General features: G+C 33.8%; 3 protein-coding genes across 4 annotated transcripts; all 3 read right to left on the reverse strand.

The window, feature by feature from the left end:
• Positions 1-221: 221 nt before the first annotated feature.
• Positions 222-12474, reverse strand: LOC126688709 (cellulose synthase-like protein G2). 2 transcript variants are annotated; one of them, XM_050383493.1, is made up of 9 exons: positions 12032-12474; positions 10548-11195; positions 10023-10118; positions 2407-2535; positions 2103-2315; positions 1908-2004; positions 1562-1731; positions 1119-1469; positions 222-876 (listed from the first exon to the last, which is right to left on the reverse strand). In XM_050383493.1, exons 2-9 carry the CDS (start codon positions 11157-11159, stop codon positions 328-330), a joined length of 2217 nt encoding a protein of 738 aa, XP_050239450.1. In that variant the 5' UTR covers positions 11160-11195; positions 12032-12474; the 3' UTR covers positions 222-327. The 2 variants fall into 2 exon arrangements, with proteins under 2 accessions (XP_050239450.1, XP_050239449.1); XM_050383492.1 differs by lacking the exon at positions 12032-12474 and having other exon boundaries at positions 10548-11258.
• A 4620-nt stretch (positions 12475-17094) lies between these two features.
• LOC126690178 (uncharacterized protein At2g29880-like) lies at positions 17095-21908 on the reverse strand. The gene is made up of 5 exons (XM_050385306.1): positions 21564-21908; positions 21116-21410; positions 20939-21049; positions 20505-20650; positions 17095-17163 (listed from the first exon to the last, which is right to left on the reverse strand). Exons 1-5 carry the CDS (start codon positions 21906-21908, stop codon positions 17095-17097), a joined length of 966 nt encoding a protein of 321 aa, XP_050241263.1.
• A 189-nt stretch (positions 21909-22097) lies between these two features.
• LOC126690179 (protein ALP1-like) lies at positions 22098-23461 on the reverse strand. The gene is made up of 3 exons (XM_050385307.1): positions 23345-23461; positions 22641-22866; positions 22098-22558 (listed from the first exon to the last, which is right to left on the reverse strand). The coding sequence occupies exons 1-3, from the start codon at positions 23459-23461 to the stop codon at positions 22098-22100; spliced, it is 804 nt and encodes a 267-aa protein (XP_050241264.1).
• Positions 23462-25028: the final 1567 nt, after the last annotated feature.

Consider the following 25028-nt stretch of genomic DNA (forward strand, 5'->3'; position numbering starts at 1 on the left):
TTGATGCTTAGCTTGTTAAAGGTGAAAATCAATTGGATTACTCGATAATTAGTTTTGGTAGGTGAAATCAGTTGCGCGTAGGGCAAGTGATTACGGATGATTCATGCATACACATTAAAAAAAAAAAAAAAAAAAAAAAAAAAAAAAAAAAAAGGAAAAAGAAAAAAAGAAGAAGAAGAAGAAGAAAAATATAACACAACGAAGAATGTACCAATAAAATATTAGAAATAAAGAAGTTTTTTATTTATTGAATTTAGAATGTAAATATTTCTATAATTAGTAGCAAAAAACAAATTTGAAATGTGCACTAAATAAATTGTCTTACGCTTAGCAACAGAGAATGATACATCCCAGTAACAAGAAAATAGTTGAAAACATAGCAGATAATATAGTGACTGATGGTCGAACACGTCCCTTATCCTTCCTTATTATCATTGCCTCAATTATTGGGAAATTCATAACTAAGATATAGAATGAGATGAAAACTTGCACAAGCATCTGGTCCCAATTGCCCACAAAGATCACCCTGACAAGTCCACCAATGAAGGAAACCATGTTCAAGATGATTAGAGAAACCATAGGAACAAGAAACATATTTGATGTTTGAAAATCAAATTTGCCCATTTTGTATAGTTTCACTTGTTCAACATCCTCAACTTTGTTGGTAGGCAAGAAACTGGCTTCTCTCATTCCAATCCTCTTCATAATAGCATCTAAGCTTCCATATAAGCGAGATGTAATTGACTTCATCATCCATATCCTTTGTTCATTTCTCCATATTTGGAATGACCCTCCAGTTGAAAGAACCTCTTGTAAATGTTTGGAAATGGACGATAAAAATATGAACAAAAATATAACAAAGTAGGAGTTTGAAACCTGTCAAAAAGTAACGATGATTATTAGGAAATGGGAAATATATAATACTTAGAAAATTACAATGGGAAGATGAAATTTGAATACTAGATGTCTCCATCGGAAACACCAGGAAGCACTAATTGAGCTACAAATCTACTTGCAAGATATGGAAAATGTTTTTTTTTTTTAATGAATATGGACAATGTTTATGTACTACTAAAAGCAATAAGAGTGCTTGAGGGAGATGTGTCTATCGTTCTTACCTTAGGGTACAATGGGATGTCGTTAAGTAAACATAGCTGAGGAATAGTGGCAAAACACCATAATGGCAAGAAATATAATAGGGGGGAAAATGCATAATATCCGTAGCACATGCTCACAAAAATAGACATTCTTGGCGGTCCATATATAAGAGGGCAGAACTTTGAGAAACCGACTTCAGCCAATCCAGAGCTCCATCTCATGCCTTGTATCAAGTAGTCGTTCAAATTGGTGGTGCCACTTCCCAAGAATTGTGGCCTCGATGGATCACAATAAACTGAAGTCCAACCTTTGCAATGTAAGGTGAACCCTGTCAAGTAATCTTCAACCACAGAATCATATAAGAAACCAACCTGCCAAGGAGAAGTCAAAATATTTTATATATGAGTCAATAATTGAAAAACTAATATAGGAAAAAAAAAAAAGTCTCATGAGGTTTACTTGCCTCTTTGCCCCATTTAGTGTCCTTTTCATAGGTACAGGAGGCTAACAATCGAGTCTCTTCTAGCAATCTATGCTGGACATTAAGCGCATTAGACTTGTAGTTTCCGCGGAGGGATTTGATTAATTCATTGGATGAACCAAATGATTGTTTAAGTTCCTCTAGATCAATATCTGGAGAGTAAAAGTGAAATTACCATCAGTCTCTCATAAGCAATGACATGTTTTTATCAAGGCAAATGATATTTCAACAGCACAAAGGTTACTTCCATACTAACTTCTTTGTTGAAATATTCATACACCCCCTTTCTACAATTCAATAACAATAGACCAAAAAAAATCCAACAAACCTTGTATAGAACGTCCACATAATGACACCCTCTTGATATAAAAACCTGTACCAGACAAGATTGGTCCCTGGAGCCCATCTATCCCTTGCCATTGTACCTAAAGGGAATATAAAGCCAATTTTGAATTTTTGTTTTCTTTATGTAGTCTTAAAGGCTCGTGCATGCATATGTAAGCACTTAGTTTTTATTCCATACCGAAAATATCATTCTCAGCTGACTGTCATAGATGTCGCTCTTACTGATATTATGAAATCTCTGAGGGAATTGAACAAAAGCTAGCAAAGGCGAGATCTTCGAGTCAAGATGGAAACACATTGCTCGTCTAGCCGAAGTTGGGTCATTGCAATACATATCACAATCCAGCACTAGTATGTAAGGGGAATTGCTTATCATGCAAGAGACCCGTTGCTGCAATAATACTTGTCAACTTTTTGATGCATAAATGATATTTAGTTATCCCTTAATAAAATTATATAAAAGAGGGAAAGAATGCTCATACAAGGACATTGAGTGCTCCAGCCTTAAAATGGTGAGAATGAGGAGGCCTTTTCTCACGAGCAACATAAACAAGGAGAGGTATCTTAACTTGGTCTACTTGCACTTTATCATTGGAATTATCTTGTATCACCTGTCAACCTCGCAAACCTCAGATAATATGGTAGAAAGGATAGAAAGAGGCTGGAATATTTAAACATAGAAAAAGGGAGGAAGAAATTAAGAGGCTGAAATTTTTTGATGACTTTTCTAAAAATAGGATGGAACTGTGGAAAGATAAATAGCATCTTATAGTTAATTTCTTGAAAGACATTTTCCCCCTTTTTTCATTTAGTAAGTTATCTATATGGGATGGGTCTCGATCACATGACTTTAATTTTTAACTTATACCTCCAAGTTCCAATTATAAGTATGCCATTTGAGTCAAAAGTTTGTTGTCTTCTGATTTTTCACTTCTCCAAGTTAATATATGCCATACTAATTTGGGTTTTGGCTGGGACACCAGTCACACCACTATTACAGGCTTAAATTTCTCTCTATCTTGTTCAATATGATTTGGAGATAATAACAAGAACAAGAACAAGCAGTGAGTGATTCTATGAAATTTGGAATGCTGTGAGTGATTCTGTTGGGGCTAGTATGGGTCGATCCAAATATTGTGAGTAGATCTGGTTGAGACTTGAAATGTTGTGACTTGTGAACGATTCTATGAATGAAGGATGAGATTGGAATCAGTTGGGGCTGGTTTGTGTCTGTGAATTTGTTTTTGTGACATGACTAGGTTGATCAGAAAGAAGAATGGTTGAAATCTGAGAAGAACGGGAGAGAAAAAACTAAAAACTAAATGGGATAGTGATAGAGTATTGAGGCTGTTGTAGTTGTGTGTGATAATAGATCAGCTAGAGTAGCATTTTAGACCAAATTTGACTAAAAAGGCATTGAGCCTGATGTAAATCCTCTTAGGGAGCTTTTTTTTTTTGGTCAACTCTTTGGGAGTTTTTAATTAGCCGTAATATATCCTTTAATATGATGCAGATTATCATAATGTGAATATTATAATATTTGGTTCACTTAATTTTTTTTTTAAATTACAGTAATATAAAATTACAAAATATATCACATCATCATAATCTCATTACCTTATTAAATGAAAGTAATTTTACGTTAGAGTATTCACACCAAAGATGTGATAAATGCTAAAAAATTAGTATTTTAGCAACAAAACCACCAAAAATCCCTCTACATCAATGGTGTTAAACTTCAAACTTTTTTAGTAAGTTGCTATATTATTTTATTAATTTATTTCTTTCTCTCTCTCCCGTGGCTTTCTCTCTCTCAAGTCTCCTCTCTCATCTATCACACATCTCTCTCCTCTCTTCTCTTCTTTCCTTTCTCACTTATCCTCTATCACACATAGCTCTCTCCCCCACCACACCATCTCACCCAAGCTTCTTCCTCTCCCTCTCACCATCTCAGCCAACTCTCACCCACGGCCTTTCCTTCTCACCATCTTAGCCAACTCTCACCCACGATGCCACCAATCAAAACCACCAAGAAACGACGCCGTCCCCACCAAAGATCGGCAATAACTTGAGCTATGGTGAGATTGTGTGCGGTGGTTGGCGTTGGCGTGTAGTGGTTGTTGAGATCATTGGTGGTGTTCTAGGTTCGTGGGTTGTGGGTTGTGGGTTATGGGTTCGTGGGTTGCGGGTTGTTGAGATCAGTGGGTTTGGGCTCCAATTTTGGCAAATGAAGCAACTTTGGCTCTAGTGAAGGGTATGGCGAAGGCTATGGCTATGGTGAGGATCATGGCCAAGGTGGTGGCAATTGAGAAATTTTTTTAAATACCACTGGTTTGGGGTGGGTTTGTTGGTTTGTGACTCCGTGGTGGTGGTGGGTTGAACTATTGTGGTAGGGGATTGTGGGTTGCTGGCAGTGGATGTGAATGATGGTGGCAGGGGGTAGCGGTGGGTTGAAATCGGGTTGAGTTTGTAGCAAGGGATTGGGTAGTGGTTGGTTGTGGGTTTGTGGAGATGGTGAATGGTGGGTTGTGAGGGTGGCTGAGAGAGAGAGAGAGAGAGAGAGAGAGAGAGAGAGAGAGAGAGAGAGAGAGAGAGAGAGAGAGAGAGAGAGAGAGAGAGAGAGAGAGAGAGAGAGAGAGAGAGAGAGAGAGAGAGAGAGAGAATGACACAAAGGCCAGACATGGCAAAACCGATCAGAAAATTCTGACCCGATCCGACCTAAAAAATACCTAACTCGAAGTAAAAACGGGTTGACCCATGATCCGACCCGTGTTTTTACGGGTCAACCCAACCCAACCTGACCCGCGACCCAACCCAAACCCGAACCATTTTTTTAAAACTTTTTTTTTTTGGGGTAAAAAACGAGTAAAATTAAGACAATATTGGTTTAATTGTTTATTGTAAACTTTAAGGAAACAATTGATACATTTACATAACAGCATACAAATTAATTGAAAGATAAATACATGTGGTTGAGCATTCTGTAATGAGTAAAGATTTTTAGATATCAAATAGCAAAGTACATGTCAAAATAATCTGTAGAGTTAAAAATATAGATTTAAAATTGTAGACATGTGTGAGAAACATTCACAAGTGTGAAAATAGTGAAGCCAAAGTATCAAATTAGCATAAATTATGAATGCTTAAACCTATTTTTTAACAATTTCTGTCCAAAATAAACGGTTTTTCAAAATAAATTATGATATTTTCTAGAGTATGTGTTGCTTAACAATTATATGATATTCATAAAAAAAGACCATGTATAAATAAGTAAGCAATCAAACTTTAATGTATATCTCAAATTGAAATAGAGTGTCAACCACAATTGATAATAGATTATAAAATTAATTTTCAAGATTGTAAATTTCTTATATGTTTTTATTCTTTATCAAATAAGTTATCCAATAAGTCATTTGTAATTTTGTTTTATGTTTTGGGATATTGATATTGTGTAGAAATAAAACTTGTGTATTTGTTTACTTATCATTGTGTTATTTTGTTTTAGATAGCAATGTTAGGATTTGTATAATTTTAATATTATTTAATAAGTTCAACTGAGTTCATTCTTGATATAAGTTGTGAATTCAAAATAATACATTTTACATCAAGTAATTTGTTGCATAACTTTCCAAATGGCAAATACATGTTGTTTTCTTTAAAAAAAAAAAAAATCATGTGAAAAATACCGGTCAACCCGACCCAACCCGAAACCCGATGGACCTGACCCGACCCGCCCGTTTTGCCATGTCTAACAAAGGGTGAGAGCGAGAAATTAATAAAAAAAAATAATAGTTTTTAGCTTGATGGGAAAAATAGGACATTTATTTTGATGAATTTTAAAGTGAGTTGTTAAAATTGATAAAGTAGTATTTTGAGTTGCTTAAGTTTTTTAATTGACAGAATTTCCCATGTTAATAATTTTATTTACAAAATAGTCGTGAAATTATTTTAATATTTTGGACAAGAATTTGAATCTTAGATTAGCTTGTATTTTTAATTTCTCTCAGCCTAACTGAAAACCCAAAAGTTTTCTCTCACTTTCTCTCAGCCTTTCCTAGAAACCAAACAGTCACCTAGCAACTTGCGATTCTCTACCTCTTCCTTGTCCGCCATCTGATAAAAAGACCAAAGCTCAAAGATTAGTCATAATGATTTGCCAAAGCCACCACAATAGCTTAATCAAGCTTGGGCGCTTCGGGTTCGAGTTTTGGAGGATTCTAGGTGATCACTCGGTCATAGTTCAAACCTGATTTTGGACGTTGATTATGCTCCTTCCTCTAATCAACTTGAGTTTCTCTTGCTCATTTTTATTTATTTATTTTATTTATCTTTTTAGGTTTTACAGTACATTGTCGGCCAAATTTGGGAATTAAGCCCATTTTTCCAACTATATAGTTAGTAGGCACGGTCTCAGAATTATATATTTTACTAATATCTCGAGTCTCAAAGACTCGATTTAGGCCTATAAATTGAGTCTCAAAGACTCAGTTTCCATGGTCTGATCATGTTTGATGTGACATTTTTTCCACGTGATGTCTACCAGGAAATTGAGTCTCTAAGACTCGATTTATAATCCAACCCTTTAAAAAACAACTATAATGTTTTAAGCACACCTTTTACACCTTCTCTTCCTCTCTCCCCACTCTTTGTTTTGTTCTTTCCTTTCTTTGTCTCGGTCCATCTCTCTCAGATTGACATGGAGGGTGTGGGTTTGTGGGGATTGGCGTGGTGGAGGGTGTGGGTTTGTGGAGATCAACGTCTGTGGTGGACATCGGCGTTTGTGTTCGAGGTTGAGGTGTGGGTCACGGTGGTTGCTGGGTTGTGGAATTGATGAATCGATGGTTGGGTTATGAAAATCGGTGACTGGGTTGTAGGAATCGGTGGTTGGGTTGTGGGATTCGAGGGCTGGGTTGTGGAGTTAGTGATTGGGGTGTGGAGTCGGTGATTGGGTTGTCGGTATCGGTGACTGGGTTGTGGGAAACGGTGAGTGGGTTATGGGTTGTGTGGGTTTGGGTTTTGGTGGGTCATTAGGTGGCGGAGTCCGATCTGTTTAGGTTTGTGGGTATGGATTTGGCGGTGGAGGTGTTGTTGAATTTTAGGTGGTGGTGGTGGTTGTTGTGTTGTGGGTGAGTTTTTTCTTTTTTTCTTCTCTCTCTCTCTCTCTCTCTCTCTCTTCTTGGTTCATTGTGTTAGGATTGTTGATCCTATTGTGTTTTTGGGATTTCTTAAATTTTTTTTTTTTTGGTATTTCTCGGAATGGCTTGTACATGAGAGATTTAGACAAAAACCTTTTTTGGCTTATAAATCGAGTCTTAGAGACTCGATTTCCATGTGGACGCCATATGGAAAAAACATCACATCTGACGTGATCAGAACACTAAAATTGAGTCTCAAAGACTCAATTTATAAGCCCTAAATCAAGTCTTTTAAACTCGAGATGTTAGTAAAAAATATAGTTTTGTAACAATGCCTACTAATTATATTGTTTGGCAAACTTTGTTAATTTCCAATTTTGGCTGTGCATTGTTTATGTTTTGTTGCAGAGAAAAGTTATGTATATATGCTATTTGTGTTGTGTTATTTGGTTATTTCAATTACGAACAGTAACTGGGTTGTGGATAGATGCATTCTGTTTGGATGGTGAGAAAGTGAAAAGAAATTTGTTATTTTTTATATGTATTTGACTTGTTTGGTTGGTGAGAAAGTGAGGGAAAGTGAAGTAAATTGTGTTTAATTATTTTCTGGTTTTTATTAAAAAATACAATTGTAGTTAATTTTGATGGATATTTTAGAAAATCACTGTAAATAGCAATATTACATTCGTAGAACATTACTGGAATGAAACTAATTAACCAAACATTGTGATGTTATTTTCATATAGTGAGAATACATGAATTTAACATTACGAGAATGTTAAATTACAATCATGTGAACCAAACACGTACACCTTTAAATGTAGTCATTTTTTCCACCTTTACTATAAGAGTAATACTACAATCACAAACTATTTTACAATATTTTTACAAAATGTTAATATGGCCAACTTCTTATTTGGTTTTTATCTAGACCCACTATTAATATCATTTTTTTATCAATAATCATCCACCATATTAATAGTTTATAAAAAAATTTGTAAAATAGTTTATGTGGGGTCCAATAATTTATGGGTCCGGCCCACACGCTTATGGGAAGCCCACCGGTCTTAAACTGAAGGAGGCCAGGGCCCAAGCTCGAAACTAGGAAACATAAAAATAGCCCGAAGACATAGCCGAGGACGGTTTCGTCCTCGGCAGGCCCAAAACCTCAGGGATAGGAATGGAACACGAGTAAGCTAGAAAGATCAGAAAATATCCTGGGGAAGTTGTCTTTAATACCCTTCCCTGACATGACACTGCCCCTAACAGAGCCGGGATCTTAGGCTTTATGGATCATCTCCAGTAATTTTGGGATTAGACTGATGGGACAGATATCTGTCCTGGAAAGATCGACCCTACACGTGGACGAAGGACAACGAACGTAGGCTAGTATAAAAGAGAATGTTATGTGACCAAAAGGGAGGAGGCTCCCATCTAGCTTCTGGAGAAAGACTTTATGAAAGAGAATGCCTGGATAATATATGCCGGACACCACATAAAAACCCTCCGACGGGTAACCGGGGACAGCACCATCGTTCCTCGGACATGATCCGAGGAGCCAAATCCTCCTAGATACAAGATTGAAGGGCCTGAATATCCAGCCCAAAGCTCTTTCTCATATTGGTTCGCCTATAGTCCGGCCCGAAATGTCACCCTGTGATCCAACGCTGGCCTTTCAAGCCCACTCTCTACAAATATTATTGTGAGGGACTTTCCGTGTGCGAGCCTAACATCGATGTTGGGCCGTTAAAGATTTTGTGTCCTTACCGTTTATATCTATGATATTTATTTATTTTTTGGTTAAATATATCTATAGAATTATTCTTACTGCAATGACTCCCCAGACATACAAACCAATATTTTATAATTTCTGTTCAACTCCTCAAGGAACAAAAACAATAAAACCAGAAGTTGATAAAGAGTGAAAACCAAAATCCGCTACACACCTAAACCAGACAATCCTCCACTAATCAAGACTCAACTGATAAAAACAAAAGATAAAGATATCATTGGAACAATCAAATTCAAAATCCAAAACCCAAGTTTGACTTCCGCCAATGCGATAGAGACGCACATGCTCCATCTCATGGAAAAAAAGATAAAGAAGTCATTGGAGAGCTAATTTAGCACGCAAGCAGCAATTCAAGCCACGTATGTGTCAACATAGTCAGGAGCAGAAAAAAGAATAGTACACATCCACGCAAATTATATTACACAATTTTATATACATCCGTAACAGTAAGTGAAATTTGAAATCACAATTTGCAAATTAAAAAATTTGAGATGCTTTTTAGGATGTATGTAAAATTGTGTTAAATAATTTATGTGCAATAAATTTAACCAAAAAAGAAAATTTGCTAAAGTACAAAATCTATTGATTACCTACCGCACTCTTTTTTTTTGGTTAATACCTACCGCACTCTTTAATATTCGCCCACTTTCTTCCTGTTAAATACAAAATCTATTTTATTCAAAAAGCCCCCTGCTAAAGTACAAGACAGTAAAGGCACAATCTTTGAAGATTTGATTAATGTATATGAAGAATTCCTTTATTTTTTGTCTTTTGTCTATTTTAATTTGATGAATGTATTTGGAGATGCTTAACCCTACACTAAACGTTAAAATTACTATACTTTTTTCTACTACTTCTTTTTGAGTAAACGGATTATTTGTCTTAATTAACAAATTTGAAATGAACCAAATAAATTAATCTAGATCGGACTATCATCCTAGTTAAAGTTGGACTAATTTTAAAACTAAAACATTACTATTGGGCGTGCTTATCCAAGTTTTCTTTTTAAAATTTCTTTGGAAAAATAAGTTCCCTAGGCAGTTGTCCTTATCATTCTTAAATCAACCAAATGCTAGTAAGAGACAAATGATGACAATGTAGGGTTGAACAAAAACGAAACAGCATTTTGAGTCCTTTGACACAGTCTATAGAAAAAGAAAAAAATTGGTACCTCAATTAGAGAAGGGTGATCTCGAGCCGGGATTCTATTGCCATCCACTCTTCCTCTTACATTTGCTATAGACTCCTTAAATATCACGTATCTTTCCTGCACCAAATATCTCACCTCTATATCAGCTATCCGAGGCTGCTAAAACATAGAAATTTCTGGCCAAAAGAAAACTAAAACGTCCACAATTAATTTGGAAATGCAAAATCAAAACTTCTAACAAACGCAAACTCACTCATACGCACCAACCCACATAGAGTAATACTGCATTTATACATCCAAACTGTAATTGGTTTTCACATAGTCCAGCACTAATACCAGAAGAATGAAGAATGGTAAAACAGTAAATATTGTTGACAGACTTTTAAATTTTTTATAAAAATGATGTGAAAATTTATATAATTTAATTTATTAACAATTATTCTAAGCATCCGTTAACATTACCCATTATTTTATAAACAGAGAACTTCGAAAATTTTGTATAAAAAGTTTTGTATGTAAAAGTTAATTGACCTTCGGCACACAAACCTGAATTTTCCGTCGCTCGGACATGAACTCGGAACTCTCAGAACCTTCGTCATCATCCTTTGAACCCGAAAAATAAGCCTCTGGGGACCTCGTCTTGATTCTGTACTTTCTACAAAAAGGAAGCCACCACCTTGCAAACGAGTAAGCCTCCTTCATACCATACAAAGTTATAGGAGACCCTCCGTCATCTGAAAGATATACGTGAAGCTTCTCGGGCGGGTAGTCAAGTGCCATGGCGGATAACACAGTGTTCATCACCTCCACAGTTGGTTCCTTGTCTGGATCCGTGGTGCATATGAACACATCAATCGCTGGGAGCTTATCATCCTCTGGCAATCTCTCGGGAAAGACTGTTCGAGTAACTGGACGCCACCGAAAAGCTTGGTCGAGGAGCCATATGAAAGAGAGAAGGAGCTCAGAAGCGCAGACAAGAAGCCATGGTAGAAATAAGTGTGTGGCTTTGGCATTGGGATCTTGGTCTTGGAAGAGAAAAGAGATTCTATAGTAAATCAAGAAAGCTAATGCTATGGAGTGGAGAAGTACATGTGACCTGTTGATGAATATGGAGAGAGTCTGGACATGGCAGACATGGAGAGGAAGAGAATCCTCCATTTCTTCTTGAGCATTGCTTGTATTACCCTCAATTCCCTGGATCTCAATAATGGGTGCTATATTTAATTTAGGCGAAAAACTCATTTTAGTCTTTATATTTTAATGTGATTCTCACTTTGGTCTCTATCTTTTATTTTCACTGCTTTTAGTCATTCTTTTGAAGTACGCGTTTCGTTTTAGTCCTTACCGTTACTTATTTAATAGAAATATCCTATGTGGCAAACGGTCCAACAGTAAATGCTAACGTGTCCATTAAAATAATATTAAAAAAATTATTTACATTTTTAAAAATGCCACATCAGCAATTTATTTTTTTTATTTTAAAAAAAGCCACATCAGATAAGAATAATATAAAAATTTCTAACCTAATTATTTAAAAAAAAAAAAAGAAAAGAAATTAGTTAAATTATTATTATTATTTTTGAAGAACATGAAGACTTAGAATTATGTGTTCTTCATTTTCTTTCCCAACTAAGCTTGCCCAGAAAATTAAAAATTAAAAATTTACTTTTCTTTTCTTGCATTTTCTTAGCAACCAAACCTATAAAATCACTCAGATTTACAAAATAAAAAGACATGCCCATAAAAATTTACAAAACACAAGCATTCAACAAGATTTTCTTATGCTTTGAAACCAAACACAAAAAACACAAAACTCAAACCCAGATTTTCGGCCTCCATGCACACCACAAACCCAGAAATCAACATCGGAATATAACATTACCACAAACCCAAAAATCAACATACACCACAAACCCACAAACCCAAATCAACAAAACTCACAACCCACAAACCAACCGTCGAAATACATATCTCCATCACGATCTGCACCACTGAGTTGAGAGAAAGAGAGATGAAAGAGAGAGACTTACCGATCTGGGATAGAGAGACAATGATATGTGAGTTAGAGAGAGTTTGAGCCATTTGGGTCTGAGTTTGAGCAGAAATGAGATTATGAGATTAGAGAGTGTGGGGTCATCTCGGCTTCACAACCACTGATTTGGGCTCCAATACCAAATCGGTGATTGGGGTTTCATACAACGGAGCCATACCGAATCGGCGACTATGGTGAGTTATCGAATCAGTGGACCTTCGTGATGGGTTTTCTTTCTTTGACGGCAGTGGCGACCTCACTGAGTCTTGAACGAGTTCGACGACAGCGACCTCATCACTGTGATTTGAGAGAGTTTGGGTTAGATTGGAGTTTGGCAGTTGGTGGAGATGAGATTTTGAGAGAGTTTAGGTCTGAGAGAGATTTCGTCGAGGGTGAAGAGAGAAAGAGAAAATTAGAGATAGAGAGAGTTTAGAGATGAGATTAAAAGAAAAAAAAAGAATTAAGGTTAAAGAAAATTTGATTTGATATGAGATTTGGGAAGCTTATTTTTGTGTTTGTGTTTGTTTTTTAATTAGATTTTTTTTTTTAAACCGTTTTTCAATTAGATTTAAGTTTTGTTTTTTAATTTATTTTCTTTTTTGGTTTAAATTTTATGACATGGCTTTTTATAAAAAAAATTAAAATGTTGACATGGCATATAAAAATGTCAAATAATATTTTTTTAATAATATTTTAATCGTCACATCAGCGTCACGTCAGCTAATAAGATGTTTCGTCTACCACTTAAGACTTTGCCATTAGGGCACTAACAGTAGGGACAAAAACGAAATCGCTTTTTGATTTTAGGGACTAAAAGCGGTGAAAATAAAATATAGGGACCAAAGTGGGAATCGCGTGAAAATGTAGGAATGAAAATGGGTTTTTCACCTTTAATTTAAAATTTAATTACATAGTATGTACTACCTCATTATGCTGAGTCAACTGTCATGCGTCAACTATCAACGACAAGATGAATTTTACTCGTAGAATATAAATTATAAGAAGTAATAATGTATTACACATTGCACTAGAAATCTAGAATGCTCTTTTCACATAATTTTTGCATACATTTGTCTCGGTCTTTGTCAAATTCCTTTTTTTTTTTTTTTTAATTTTAAATTGAATAAGGTAAAAGTTTAGTTACAAAATTAGTTGTAGTATTAGGTTACAAATTTACTCGATATCTTTTTATTGGAGGTGAATTTTGACAAATCTACCATTAAATTACATTTTCTTCTTATATCTTCCATACTTTCAAAGATCAATAGTTATATCATCAATAAATTGTCTAAATTACAAGATTTTATAATTTAAAATTATGCATAAAATATAAGCTTGTAGATCATATAGTAAATAATATCCGATTAACACAAAATTTGAGTGTGTATTAAGAGCGTAAAAAACATACAATTCAATGGTTAGATTTTCAAAATATGTAGCAATATTTATTTTATTGAGTAAAGTTGTAGTCTTAGGCTACAACTAATTTTGCATGTAGCTAAATTTTGTCATTGGATAATTATAAAAGTAATAACCAATAGCCTTCTAACTCAATTGATATCGTTTGATATTTTCAACAGAGTCCTAGGATTCAATTTTGTATATGTATAGAAAATGGGCTTTTGCCCTTATTTTTTAAAATATCTAGTAAATTGTTCCTGTTTTGAAACTCAATTTTTAAAAAATCGAGTTCTTTCGAGTTCTAGGTAAGTTTTTGCCATGCTAGAAGAGCACCCGTTAGATGATTGAAACTTACTTAGAACTCGATTTTCTAAAATTCGAGTTACATTAAAACTTGATTTTTAGAAAATTGAGTTTCAAAATAAGGACATTGTGCTAGATATTTTAAAAAATAAAGGCAAAAGCCCATTTTCCCCCATATATATATATATATATATAAACAAAATATAAATAAAATTAATTTATTTATTAAGTTCAAGTTGTTGTCTAGCAATGTGAGCCGTTATATGTATATATCACAAATTTGTTTCAATAATTTGGCATTGAAGATTGACAAAAGTAAAGGAAAAATATTAAAAAGATTACAAATTTTATAGCCAAAGGCATACAAATTGATATGATAATGAATAAGTAGTGGATTTAATAATATAATAAATTATATGTTTTTTTTTTTTTTTTGACACAATAGTTTGTAAAGGTTCTATAGTAAATTTTGTAATATTTCTAGTACCACTCAAAGTCAAAATGCTAGGCATTAGACATTTATGAATGGAAAGTTTGGGTTGTAGCCAATGACTACAACGTCTCCACTCAATTTTTTTTTTTTTATTAAATGTGAATTTTGACAAGTCTACTATTGGATTACGTTTTCATCTTATATCCTTTATACTTTGAAAATTTCTAGAAAATCAAAGATCAATAACTATGTTATTAATGAAATGTTTAAATTTAAAATTTTTGTAGTCTTAAATTATTCTTAAAATTATAAGTTTATTTATATGCTTTGTTTGTTTCATCATCAATGTTTTCTGGAAAATAGGTCATTTTCCAGAGAACATTTTTTGGAAAACTATCTCATTTTCTGGTGTTTGGTAACGACCTTGAAAATGGGTTTGAGAATGTTTTCTAGTATTTGGTATGTACAAACTTTTTTTGGAAAACTATCTTATTTTTTTATAAAACTATCTCATTGCAGCTATACCATTGCAATTTTTGTGGCTCTAGAACTCTAAGCATCAATACCAAGTGAACAGAAATACGAATAGTGGCAAGAAGTGCTTGAGTTTTACCATCCCACACCTTTGTAGTAGATAGCTTTCTCAGCTTCCTATCATGATTGAGCATGGCACTTACACTATTAACCACCAAAATTATGCAATCAATATCCACTAGTAACAATGGCAAACCAATCATTCCATATTAAAATAATTTTTAGCCAACAAAAGGACTAAAAGTTGCTTCCAGATCCACATGCCCATGAAATGAAAGGACTAAAAGTTGCAAACCAATACCCATTAAAATGATCTCAAAACCTACAAACTAGACGCCAAATAGTTTGATAAATACCAAAATGCCAAATTGTCCAAATAGAAAAGCATAAATTCTAACAAAAATGCTCCTACATAATCAAAATTGGCTTAAATAGTTGTCAAAGAAGTTCTGCAGCCATTGTCTACGAAGCTTGTCATTTTTCAACATGAATGACCTTGCTTGTTTTTCATCCCCATTCAAATGGTCAAATGCAAACGCAAGCATATTTTCTTCAAACCCATCCATCTTCATAACTTCCTCATAAAGAATACCAAAATTTAGCTGATTTTCAGAAATCTTTTCTATTGTAGAAGCAACCTTACCAAGTTGTATGGGCAAATCTTGGTAAATGGCATCTTCAATCATAGTAGCATGACTTCGTTTCCTGTGAGACCTTATTTCATTTGAGGCCACATGTGAGGGATCAACTTGCTTCTTTTTGGATATGTCATCAACATCAACATCAACAAGCGGAGGTGAGTCATCCAATGCTTCTACACCTATATCACCTACTCCCTTGGAAAAACCTCTTGTAGCCATATCCTTACCCACAACCAAAGCCATCTCATCAAACATCTCAATTTTCTTGTTTAGAAATTGTGCATGATTTGGATGTGCAAAGATATGGAAATATCATGATATTAACTTATCATTTTTTCTGACCCAACCCGACCCGACCCGAAAAATACATGACCCGAACCCGATTTTTTGACCCAAAACAAAAACGGGTTGACCCATGACTCGATCCGACCCGCGACCCGACCCGAACCATTTTTAAAATTTTTTTTTTTTTTTGGGTAAAAAACAAGTAAAATTAAGACAATATTGGTTTAATTGTTTATTGTGAGTTTTAAGGAAACAATTGATACATTTACATAACTGCATGCAAATTAATTGAAAGATAAATGCATATGGTTGAGCATTCTGTAATGAGTAAAGATTTTTAGATATCAAATAGTAAAGTACATGCCAAGATAATCTGTAGAATTAAAAATATAGATTTAAAATTGTAAACATGTGTGAGAAGCATTCACAAGTGTGAAAATAGTGAAGCCAAAGTATCAAATTAGCATAAATTATGAATGCTTAGATCTATTTTTTAACAATTTATGTCCAAAATAAACGGTTTTAAAAAATAAATTATGATATTTTCTAGAATATGTGTTGCTTAACAATGATATGATACTCATAAAAAAAGACCATGTATAAATAAGTAAGCAATCAAACTTTAATGTATATCTCAAATTGAAATAAAGTGTCAACCACAATTGATAATAGATTATAAAATTAATTTTCAAGATTGTAAATTTCTTATATGTTTTTATTCGTTATCAAATGAGTTATCCAATAAGTCATTTGTAATTTTGTTTTATGTTTTGGGATGTTGATATTGTGTAGAAATAAAACTTGTGTATTTGTTTTACTTATCTTTGTGTTATTTTTTTTTAGATAGCAATGTTAGGATTTTTATAATTTTAAAATTATTGAATTAGTATTAATAAGTTTAACTGAGTTCATTCTTGATATAAGTTGTGAATTCAAAATAATACAATTTACATCAAGTAATTTCTTGCATAACTTTCCAAATGGCAAATACATGTTATTTTCTTTTAAAAAAAAAAAAAAATCATGTGAAAAATACGGGTCAACCCGACCCAACCTGCAACCCGATTGACCCGAACCCGTTTTTAACCCGCTTAAAATGACCCGTGACCCGTAACCTGATTGACCCGACCCGAATCCGACCTGACCCGCCCGTTTTGCCATGTCTAACAAAGGGTGAGAACGAGAAATTAATAAATAAAAAAATTAATAGTTTTTAGCTTGATGGGAAAAATAGGATATTTGTGTTGTGATGAATTTTAAAGTGAGTTGTTAAAATTGATAAAGTAGTATTTTGAGTTGCTTAAGTTTTTTAATTGACAGAATTTCCCATGTTAATAATTTTATTTACAAAATAGTCGTGAAATTATTTTAATATTTTGGACAAGAATTTGAATCTTAGATTAGCTTGTATTTTTAATTTCTCTCAGCCTAACTGAAAACCCAAAACTTTTCTCTCACTTTCTCTCAACCTTTCCTAGAAACCAAACAGTCACCTAGCAACTTGCGATTCTCTACCTCTTCCTTGTCCGCCATCTGATAAAAAGACCAAAGCTCAAAGATTAGTCATAATGATTTGCCAAAGCCACCACAATAGCTTAATCAAGCTTAGGCGCTTCGGGTTCGAGTTTTGGAGGATTCTAGGTGATCACTCGGTCATAGGTCAAACCTGATTTTGGACGTTGATTATGCTGCTTCCTCTAATCAACTTGAGTTTCTCTTGCTCATTTTTATTTATTTATTTTATTTATCTTTTTAGATTTTACAGTACATTGTCGGCCAAATTTGGAAATTAAGCCCATTTTACCGACTATATAGTTAGTAGGCATGGTCTCAGAAGTATATATTTTACTAACATCTCGAGTCTCAAAGACTCGATTTAGCCCTATAAATTGAGTCACAAAGACTCGGTTTCCATGGTCTGATCATGTTTGATGTGACATTTTTTTCATGTGGTGTCTACCAGGAAATCGAGTCTCTAAGACTCGATTTATAAGCCAACCCTTTAAAAAACAACTATAATGTTTTAAGCACACCTTTTACACCTTCTCTTCCTCTCTCCCCACTCTTTGTTTTGTTCTTTCCTTTCTTTGTCTCGGTCCATCTCTCTCAGATCGACATGGAGGGTGTGGGTTTGTGGGGATTGGCGTGGTAGAGGGTGTGGGTTTGTGGAGATCAGCGTCTGTGGTGGACATCGGCGTTTGTGTTCGAGGTTGAGGTGTGGGTCATGGTGGTTACTAGGTTGTGGAATCGATGAATCGATGGTTGGGTTATGGAAATCGGTGACTGGGTTGTGGGAATCGGTGGTTGGGTTATGGGATTCGAGGGCTGGGTTGTGGAGTTGGTGATTAGGTTGTGGAGTCAATGATTAGGTTGTCGGTATCGGTGACTGGGTTGTGGGAAACAGTGAGTGGGTTATGGGTTGTGTGGGTTTGGATTTGGGTTTTGGTGGGTCATTAGGTGTCGAAGTCCGGTCTATTTAGGTTTGTGGGTATGGATTTGGTGGTGGTGGTGTTGTTGGATTTTAGTTGGTGGTGGTGGCTGTTGTGCTGTGGGTGAGTTTTTTCTTTTTTTTTTTCTTCTCTCTCTCTCTCTCTCTCTCTCTCTCTCTCTCTCTTCTTGGTTCATTGTGTTGGGATTGTTAATCCTGTTGTGTTTTTGGGATTTCTTTAAAAAAAATTTGGGTATTTCTCGGAATGGCTTGTACATGAGAGACTTAGACAAAAATCTTTTTTGGCTTATAAATCGAGTCTTAGAGACTCGATTTCCAAGTGGACTCTATATGGAAAAAACGCCACATCAGACGTGATCAGAACACTAAAATCGAGTCTCAAAGACTCGATTTATAAGCCCTAAATCAAGTCTTTTAAACTCGAGATGTTAGTAAAAAATATAGTTTTGTAACAGTGCCTACTAATTATATTGTTTGGCAAACTGTGTTAATTTCCAATTTTGGCCGTGCATTGTCTATGTTTTGTTGCAAAGAAAAGTTGTGTATATATGCTATTTGTGTTGTGTTATTTGGTTATTTCAATTACGAACAGTGACTGGGTTGTGGATAGATGCATTCTATTTGGATGGTGAGAAAGTGAAAAGAAATTTGTTATTTTTTATATGTATTTGACTTGTTTGGTTGGTGAGAAAGTGAGGGAAAGTGAAGTAAAATTTTGTTTAATTATTTTCTGGTTTTTATTAAAAAATACAATTGTAGTTAATTTTGATGGATATTTTAGAAAATCACTGTAAATAGCAATATTACATTCTTAGAACATTACTGGAATGAAACTAATTAACCAAACATTGTGATGTTATTTTCATATAGTGAGAATACATGAATTTAACATTACGAGAATGTTAAATTACAATCATGTGAACCAAACACGTACACCTTTAAATGTAGTCATTTTTTCCACCTTTACTATAAGAGTAATACTACAATTACAAACTATTTTACAATATTTTTACAAAATGTTAATATGGCCAACTTCTTATTTGGTTTGTATCTAGATCCACTATTAATATCATTTTTTTTTTATCAATAATCATCCACCTTATTAATAGTTTATAAAAAAATTTGTAAAATAGTTTATATCTATGATATTTTTTTTTTTTTGGTTAAATATATCTATAGAATTATTCTTACTGCAATGACTCCCCAGACATACAAACCAATATTTTATAATTTCTGTTCAGCTCCTCAAGGAACAAAAACAATAAAACCAGAAGTTGATAAAGTGTGAAAACCAAAATCCGCTACACACCTACACCAGACAATCCTCCACTAATCAAGACTCAAAACTGATAAAAACAAAAGATAAAGATGTCATTGGAACAATCAAGTTCAAAATCCAAAACCCAAATTTGAAAAATCGAGTTCTTTCGAGTTCTAGGTAAGTTTTTGCCATGCTAGAGGAGCACCCGTTAGATGATTGAAACTTACTTAGAACTCGATTTTCTAAAAATCGAGTTGCATTGAAACTCGATTTTTAGAAAATTGAGTTTCAAAACAAGGACATTGTGCTAGATATTTTAAAAAATAAAGGCAAAAGCCCATTTTCCCTCATATATATATATATATATAAACAAAATATAAATAAAATTAATTTATTTATTCAGTTCAAGTTGTTGTCTAGCAATGTGAGCCGTTATATGTATATATCACAAATTTGTTTCAATAATTTGGCATTGAAGATTGACAAAAGTAAAGGAAAAATATTAAAAAGATTACAAATTTTATAGCCAAAGGCATACAAATTGATATGATAATGAATAATTAGTGGATTTAATAATATAATAAATTATATGTTTTTTTTTTTTGACACAATAGTTTGTAAAGGTTCTATAGTAAATTTTGTAATATTTCTAGTACCGCTCAAAGTCAAAATGCTGGTCATTAGACATTTATGAATGGAAAGTTTGGGTTGTAGCCAATGACTACAACGGCTCCACTCAATTTTTTTTTATTAAATGTGAATTTTGACAATTCTACTATTGGATTACGTTTTCTTTTTATATCCTTTATACTTTCAAAATTTCTAGAAAATCAAAGATTAATAACTATGTTATTAATGAAATTTTTAAATTTAAAATTTTTGTAGTCTTAAATTATTCTTAAAATTATAAGTTTATTTATACGCTCTGTTTGTTTCAGCATCAATGTTTTTTTGGAAAATAGGTCATTTTCCAGTGAACATTTTTTGGAAAACTATCTCATTTTCTGGTGTTTGGTAACGACCTTGAAAATGGGCTTGAGAATGTTTTCTAGTGTTTGGTATGTACAAACATTTTTTGGAAAACTATCTTATTTTTTATAAAACTATCTCATTGCAGCTATACCATTGCAATTTTTGTGGCTCTAGAACTCTAAGCATCAATACCAAGTGAACAGAAATACGCATAGTGTCAAGAAGTGCTTGAGTTTTACCATCCCACACCTTTGTAGTAGATAGCTTTCTCAGCTTCCTGTCATAATTGAGCATGGCACTTACACTATTAACCACCAAAATTATGCAATCAATATCCACTAGTAACAATGGCAAACCAATCATTCCATATTAAAATAATTTTTAGCCAACAAAAGGACTAAAAGTTGCTTCCAGATCCACATGCCCATGAAATGAAAGGACTAAAAGTTGCAAACCAATACCCATTAAACTGATCTCAAAACCTACAAACTAGACGCCAAATAGTTTGATAAATACCAAAATGCCAAATTGTCCAACTAGAAAAGCATAAATTCTAACAAAAATGCTCCTACATAATCAAAATTGGCTTAAATAGTTGTCAAAGAAGTTCTGCAGCCATTGTCTACAGAGCTTGTCATTTTTCAACATGAATGACCTTGCTTGTTTTTCATCCCCATTCAAATGGTCAAATGCAGACACAAGCATATTTTCTTCAAACCCATCCATCTTCATAACTTCTTCATAAAGAATACCAAAATTTAGCTAATTTTCAGAAATCTTTTCTATTGCAGAAGCAACCTTACCAAGTTGTATGGACAAATCTTGGTAAATGGCATCTTCAATCATAGTAGCATGACTTCGTTTCCTGTGAGACCTTATTTCATTTGAGGCCACATGTGAGGGATCAACTTGCTTCTTTTTGGATATGTCATCAACATCAACATCAACAAGCGGAGGTGAGTCATCCAATGCTTCTACACCTATATCACCTACTCCCTTGGAAAAACCTCCTGTAGCCATATCCTTACCCACAACCAAAGCCATCTCATCAAACATCTCAATTTTCTTGTTTAGAAATTGTGCATGATTTGGATGTGCCTGTGTAAAGAAAGGAAAAGAAACAATTAAAAAAAAAAAGAAAAAGGAAAAGAATCAAAAACTAATATGAGAGCAATAAGAATAATTAAAAAAATTTAAACTTTACAATGATACGTTTCTACCTATAAAATAAAAATAATAAAAGTTTCTTACCTCGACTTCTTCATCATACACTGTCCTATCACAAGTGATCATTTTCAAATCATCATTCCATCCAAACTCGCTTTTCTTATTACGAAGTAATGCAATTGTATTCCAATTGGTTCTGAGTGTTTTAAAGCAATGTTCCACATGCTTTGGAGTACATGCAGTCATAAATTTCTCAGTAATTGCTTCAGCTACTTTAGCATATGATGCATGTTTAAATGTGTTGGATTGATTATTTCCATGAAGAGCCTCATCTGCAAGTATTTCAAGTAATAAATTCTGCATTGGTTGTGACCACCTGAAGTTGGTCTTGGTGTCCTTGACCTTCTGCGTATCCTTTTTATTTCCCATTGCAATTCTATTACAATGATATTTACAAGAAAAATGAGACAAAATGAAACAAGAATATAAATAATATTCAATACAAAATATGAACTAGGGGTGTCCATGCCAAACAAAAATATTTGTAACATAAAAGTCTTGATAATATGAAACCAAAAAAAATCCATTACACAACCAACTAATATAAAGAGTATGAAATCACTCCATAGCATTATAATCCTCCCACATTTTATGACAAATATTATCCCCTTTTTGAACCCATTCTCTATTTTCTTCTTGGGCTTCCCTTTGTGATTGTTGGACTCTTCTACTTGTACTATCATTTGCAAGTGGACTACCATGAAGCCCATTGCTCATAATTGAGTCTAAAGGGTCAACTCCTATTATATGATTGTGAATTATGCAACAAGCTAAGACTACATCCACTTGTGTTGGGAGTGAGCAAAAAGGTTCTGCATCTAACACGTGGAAACGTTTCTTCAAAACCCCAAAACAACGCTCAATGCTAGTGCGTAAAGAAGAATGGCAAAGATTGAATAATTCTTTGTCATTTCTTGGCGGGTTATCACTAAACTCTTTCAAATGGTAACGAACACCACGATAAGGGGATAGAATTCCTTTCCGAACTCCATAACCAGCATCACCAAGATAATATTTACCTACACGTTCATAGTTAAAAGGAAAAGACATCACTTCAAAAGCTATTATCCATAATAAAATCACTTTCTACTCCTATAATACCTTTAGGAATTTTTAATCCCCTTGGCCTAGAGAGTGCGTCATTTAAGACACGTGAATCATGTGCACTTCCTTCCCAACCAGCTAATACATAAGTGAATTTTAAGTCAAAGGTAGCAACAACAAGGACATTTTGTGTTGTTCCATCCTTTCGGCCACGAAACCTTCCTTGTATTTGAATTGGAACAGATGCACGAACATGAGTTCCATCAATAGCTCCCACACAATCCTAATTACGACCAATATAAGTTACATTTATCTTATATCTTTATATGTATATAAATAAATTTAAAAAAAAAAAAAAGGAAAATGAAAGCCTTTGGAATTTACCTTAAAATAGGAGTTAAACTTGTTGCTATTTCTTATCTCCAAGGGTGTATCTTTGTTAGGCTCTCTAATCATGTGTTTGTATAATTGCAAAACTGCTCTAAGGACATGCCTAAAGTATCGGTGCACTGTCTCAACTAATCTATAAAACCTCCCAACAACAACTCGAAACCTCACATCATGCCCAATAGTGTGTCAAAAATTAACACTTGTTCTTTAATAGACATATGAATGGTCTCTTGAAGTAGATTATTCTCACTCAAAATTTTGCATAGTGCATAAAAAGCAATGGGTCTCATCCTTATATGATAGGGACAACGCATATCACCTCTACAAAGAATATCATTCATATATTTCTCTCTTTCATACTCTCGATTGACATGAGGTTCTCTAGGCATAACTCTTCTAGATCTTAGTCCTTTCAAAAGAACAACACCCAAAGCAATAACAGATGTAGCTGCCCCCATTATGGCAGCAGGAAGTGATGGGTTATCCATCTATATTTCCAAAAAAAAAAAAATTTGATGAGAAAGCATTCATATATACAGGTAGCTAAAGAAAACACTTCATAAAAAAAATGACCACTTTAAGTTTGATGAGACTAAACTATAAGGTAACAACATCATCACTCCATAATTACTAGAAACAATAACTATTGAGTTTGTTATTAGAGGCTAAAAATTGACAAGGTAATAGATGGTGAAGGAGGGACATTTGCCCTTACTCGTTTTTTGAAATTTTTTGATATTGTTGTAAAGTCTATTCATAGATTAATTAGTAGAGCCTCCTACTAGTTAGAAAAATTTAAACTATGCCTAATGAGTATTAGACACATATGATTTGAGTTCATTATATAGAGTTTGGCACCTTGCTTCACTTGGGTGAGCACCTTTTTGATACCTCATGCCTCTTGTGATACAAAGACTTGGCACCTTAACTTTGCCATTTGCCTTTGACTATGCTGTTTCAGATATAGCTTTATCTAGCAAACTAATTCTGCTAGTGATGTTCTACCTGAGATACTAAACAAGTATTACCTTAATTTGACATGCTCGAGTCAGTTCACTCCTCAATTTCCAATTGGCAAATGAGGAACTTTCTAAATACAATAAGGACAAAAAAAAAAAAAAAAAAAAAAAAAAAAAAAAAAAAAACTCTTTAATAATTTTAATTCCCTAGACATTGAGAGAGGATTCTAATATTACTAATAGAGCATTACATAATCTGCATAATTCATAGTGATAAAAAAATAAAAGCAAGCTCAAAATTCTGCAGTAGTCCAAACAGGAATCCATCAAACCGAGAAGAATATAATCAAGTATACTGAAACACACACAAACAAGAACCAGCCATGCAAATCTTAAGAGACTAAATTGCGAATAGAGTAGGCAGAACAACAAATTGTATCATGGAAAACAATAATAACAATAATCACTAGACCAAATCAAAAGTTTGCCCATAAGCGTGTAAGATTGTACATAAATTCAAACTCAAAATCCAGCTCAATCTTCAATAGCAAATTGTCTTCATAATGTTAAAAAAATATCTATTGAGTTTATTAATTAGAATTCTGGATGTCTAAGCATGCCCACATGCTTGACTGTCAAAATCATCAAACACAAACATCAAAAACCATATAAAACACCTAAACTATAGTCTATTTGTTCTCATACAAATTTTCAACTCAAACTACCCCTCGCCCCACAACAAATGCCAAAGGTTATAAAATTTAATATTAAAAAACGTTGAACATGGGAATACTGTAATTGAAATCAAGAAACTTATAAAAATATGAAATTACTATATATATCGTTAGCGACACAGAAAGCAAACTATAAAATTTAAGAATTTGTAGAGAAGAATGAAATATTACCAGTGCAAGGAAGAGTTGTTGACCATGAGAAACAGATAGAGAGAGATATGTGAAAACTAAAAAGAGGAGAGACCAGAGGGGGACAGATAGTGAGAATATGAGAAGAGAGAAAGAGCAAAGAGAAGGGAGAAAACTGAGAGCTTACCATGAGACTATGAGATAGAGTAGGTGCCAAAATAAGTTGTTTCCGA

This window comes from Quercus robur, chromosome 6 (assembly GCF_932294415.1).
Source record: "Quercus robur chromosome 6, dhQueRobu3.1, whole genome shotgun sequence".
Taxonomy (NCBI): Eukaryota; Viridiplantae; Streptophyta; class Magnoliopsida; order Fagales; family Fagaceae; genus Quercus; species Quercus robur.

What these genes read in the sequence shown, in the direction of transcription:
- LOC126690179 (XM_050385307.1), bottom strand. Translation starts at nt 23,461, where the DNA reads ATGGATAACCCATCACTTCCTGCTGCCATAATGGGGGCAGCTACATCT. An exon ending in TTATGCCTAGAGAACCTCAT is followed by an intron (nt 22,867 to 23,344) that starts GTCAATCGAGAG and finishes GGTCGTAATTAG; the next exon opens with GATTGTGTGGGAGCTATTGA. An exon ending in GGGATTAAAAATTCCTAAAG is followed by an intron (nt 22,559 to 22,640) that starts GTATTATAGGAG and finishes ATGAACGTGTAG; the next exon opens with GTAAATATTATCTTGGTGAT.
- LOC126690178 (XM_050385306.1), bottom strand. Translation starts at nt 21,908, where the DNA reads ATGGGAAATAAAAAGGATACGCAGAAGGTCAAGGACACCAAGACCAAC. An exon ending in TGTATGATGAAGAAGTCGAG is followed by an intron (nt 21,411 to 21,563) that starts GTAAGAAACTTT and finishes TTCTTTACACAG; the next exon opens with GCACATCCAAATCATGCACA. An exon ending in AGATTTGTCCATACAACTTG is followed by an intron (nt 21,050 to 21,115) that starts GTAAGGTTGCTT and finishes TTCTTTATGAAG; the next exon opens with AAGTTATGAAGATGGATGGG.
- LOC126688709 (XM_050383492.1), bottom strand. Translation starts at nt 11,243, where the DNA reads ATGAGTTTTTCGCCTAAATTAAATATAGCACCCATTATTGAGATCCAG. An exon ending in ATCACCCTTCTCTAATTGAG is followed by an intron (nt 2,536 to 10,022) that starts GTACCAATTTTT and finishes CGAGGTTGACAG; the next exon opens with GTGATACAAGATAATTCCAA. An exon ending in ACATCCCATTGTACCCTAAG is followed by an intron (nt 877 to 1,118) that starts GTAAGAACGATA and finishes ACTTTTTGACAG; the next exon opens with GTTTCAAACTCCTACTTTGT.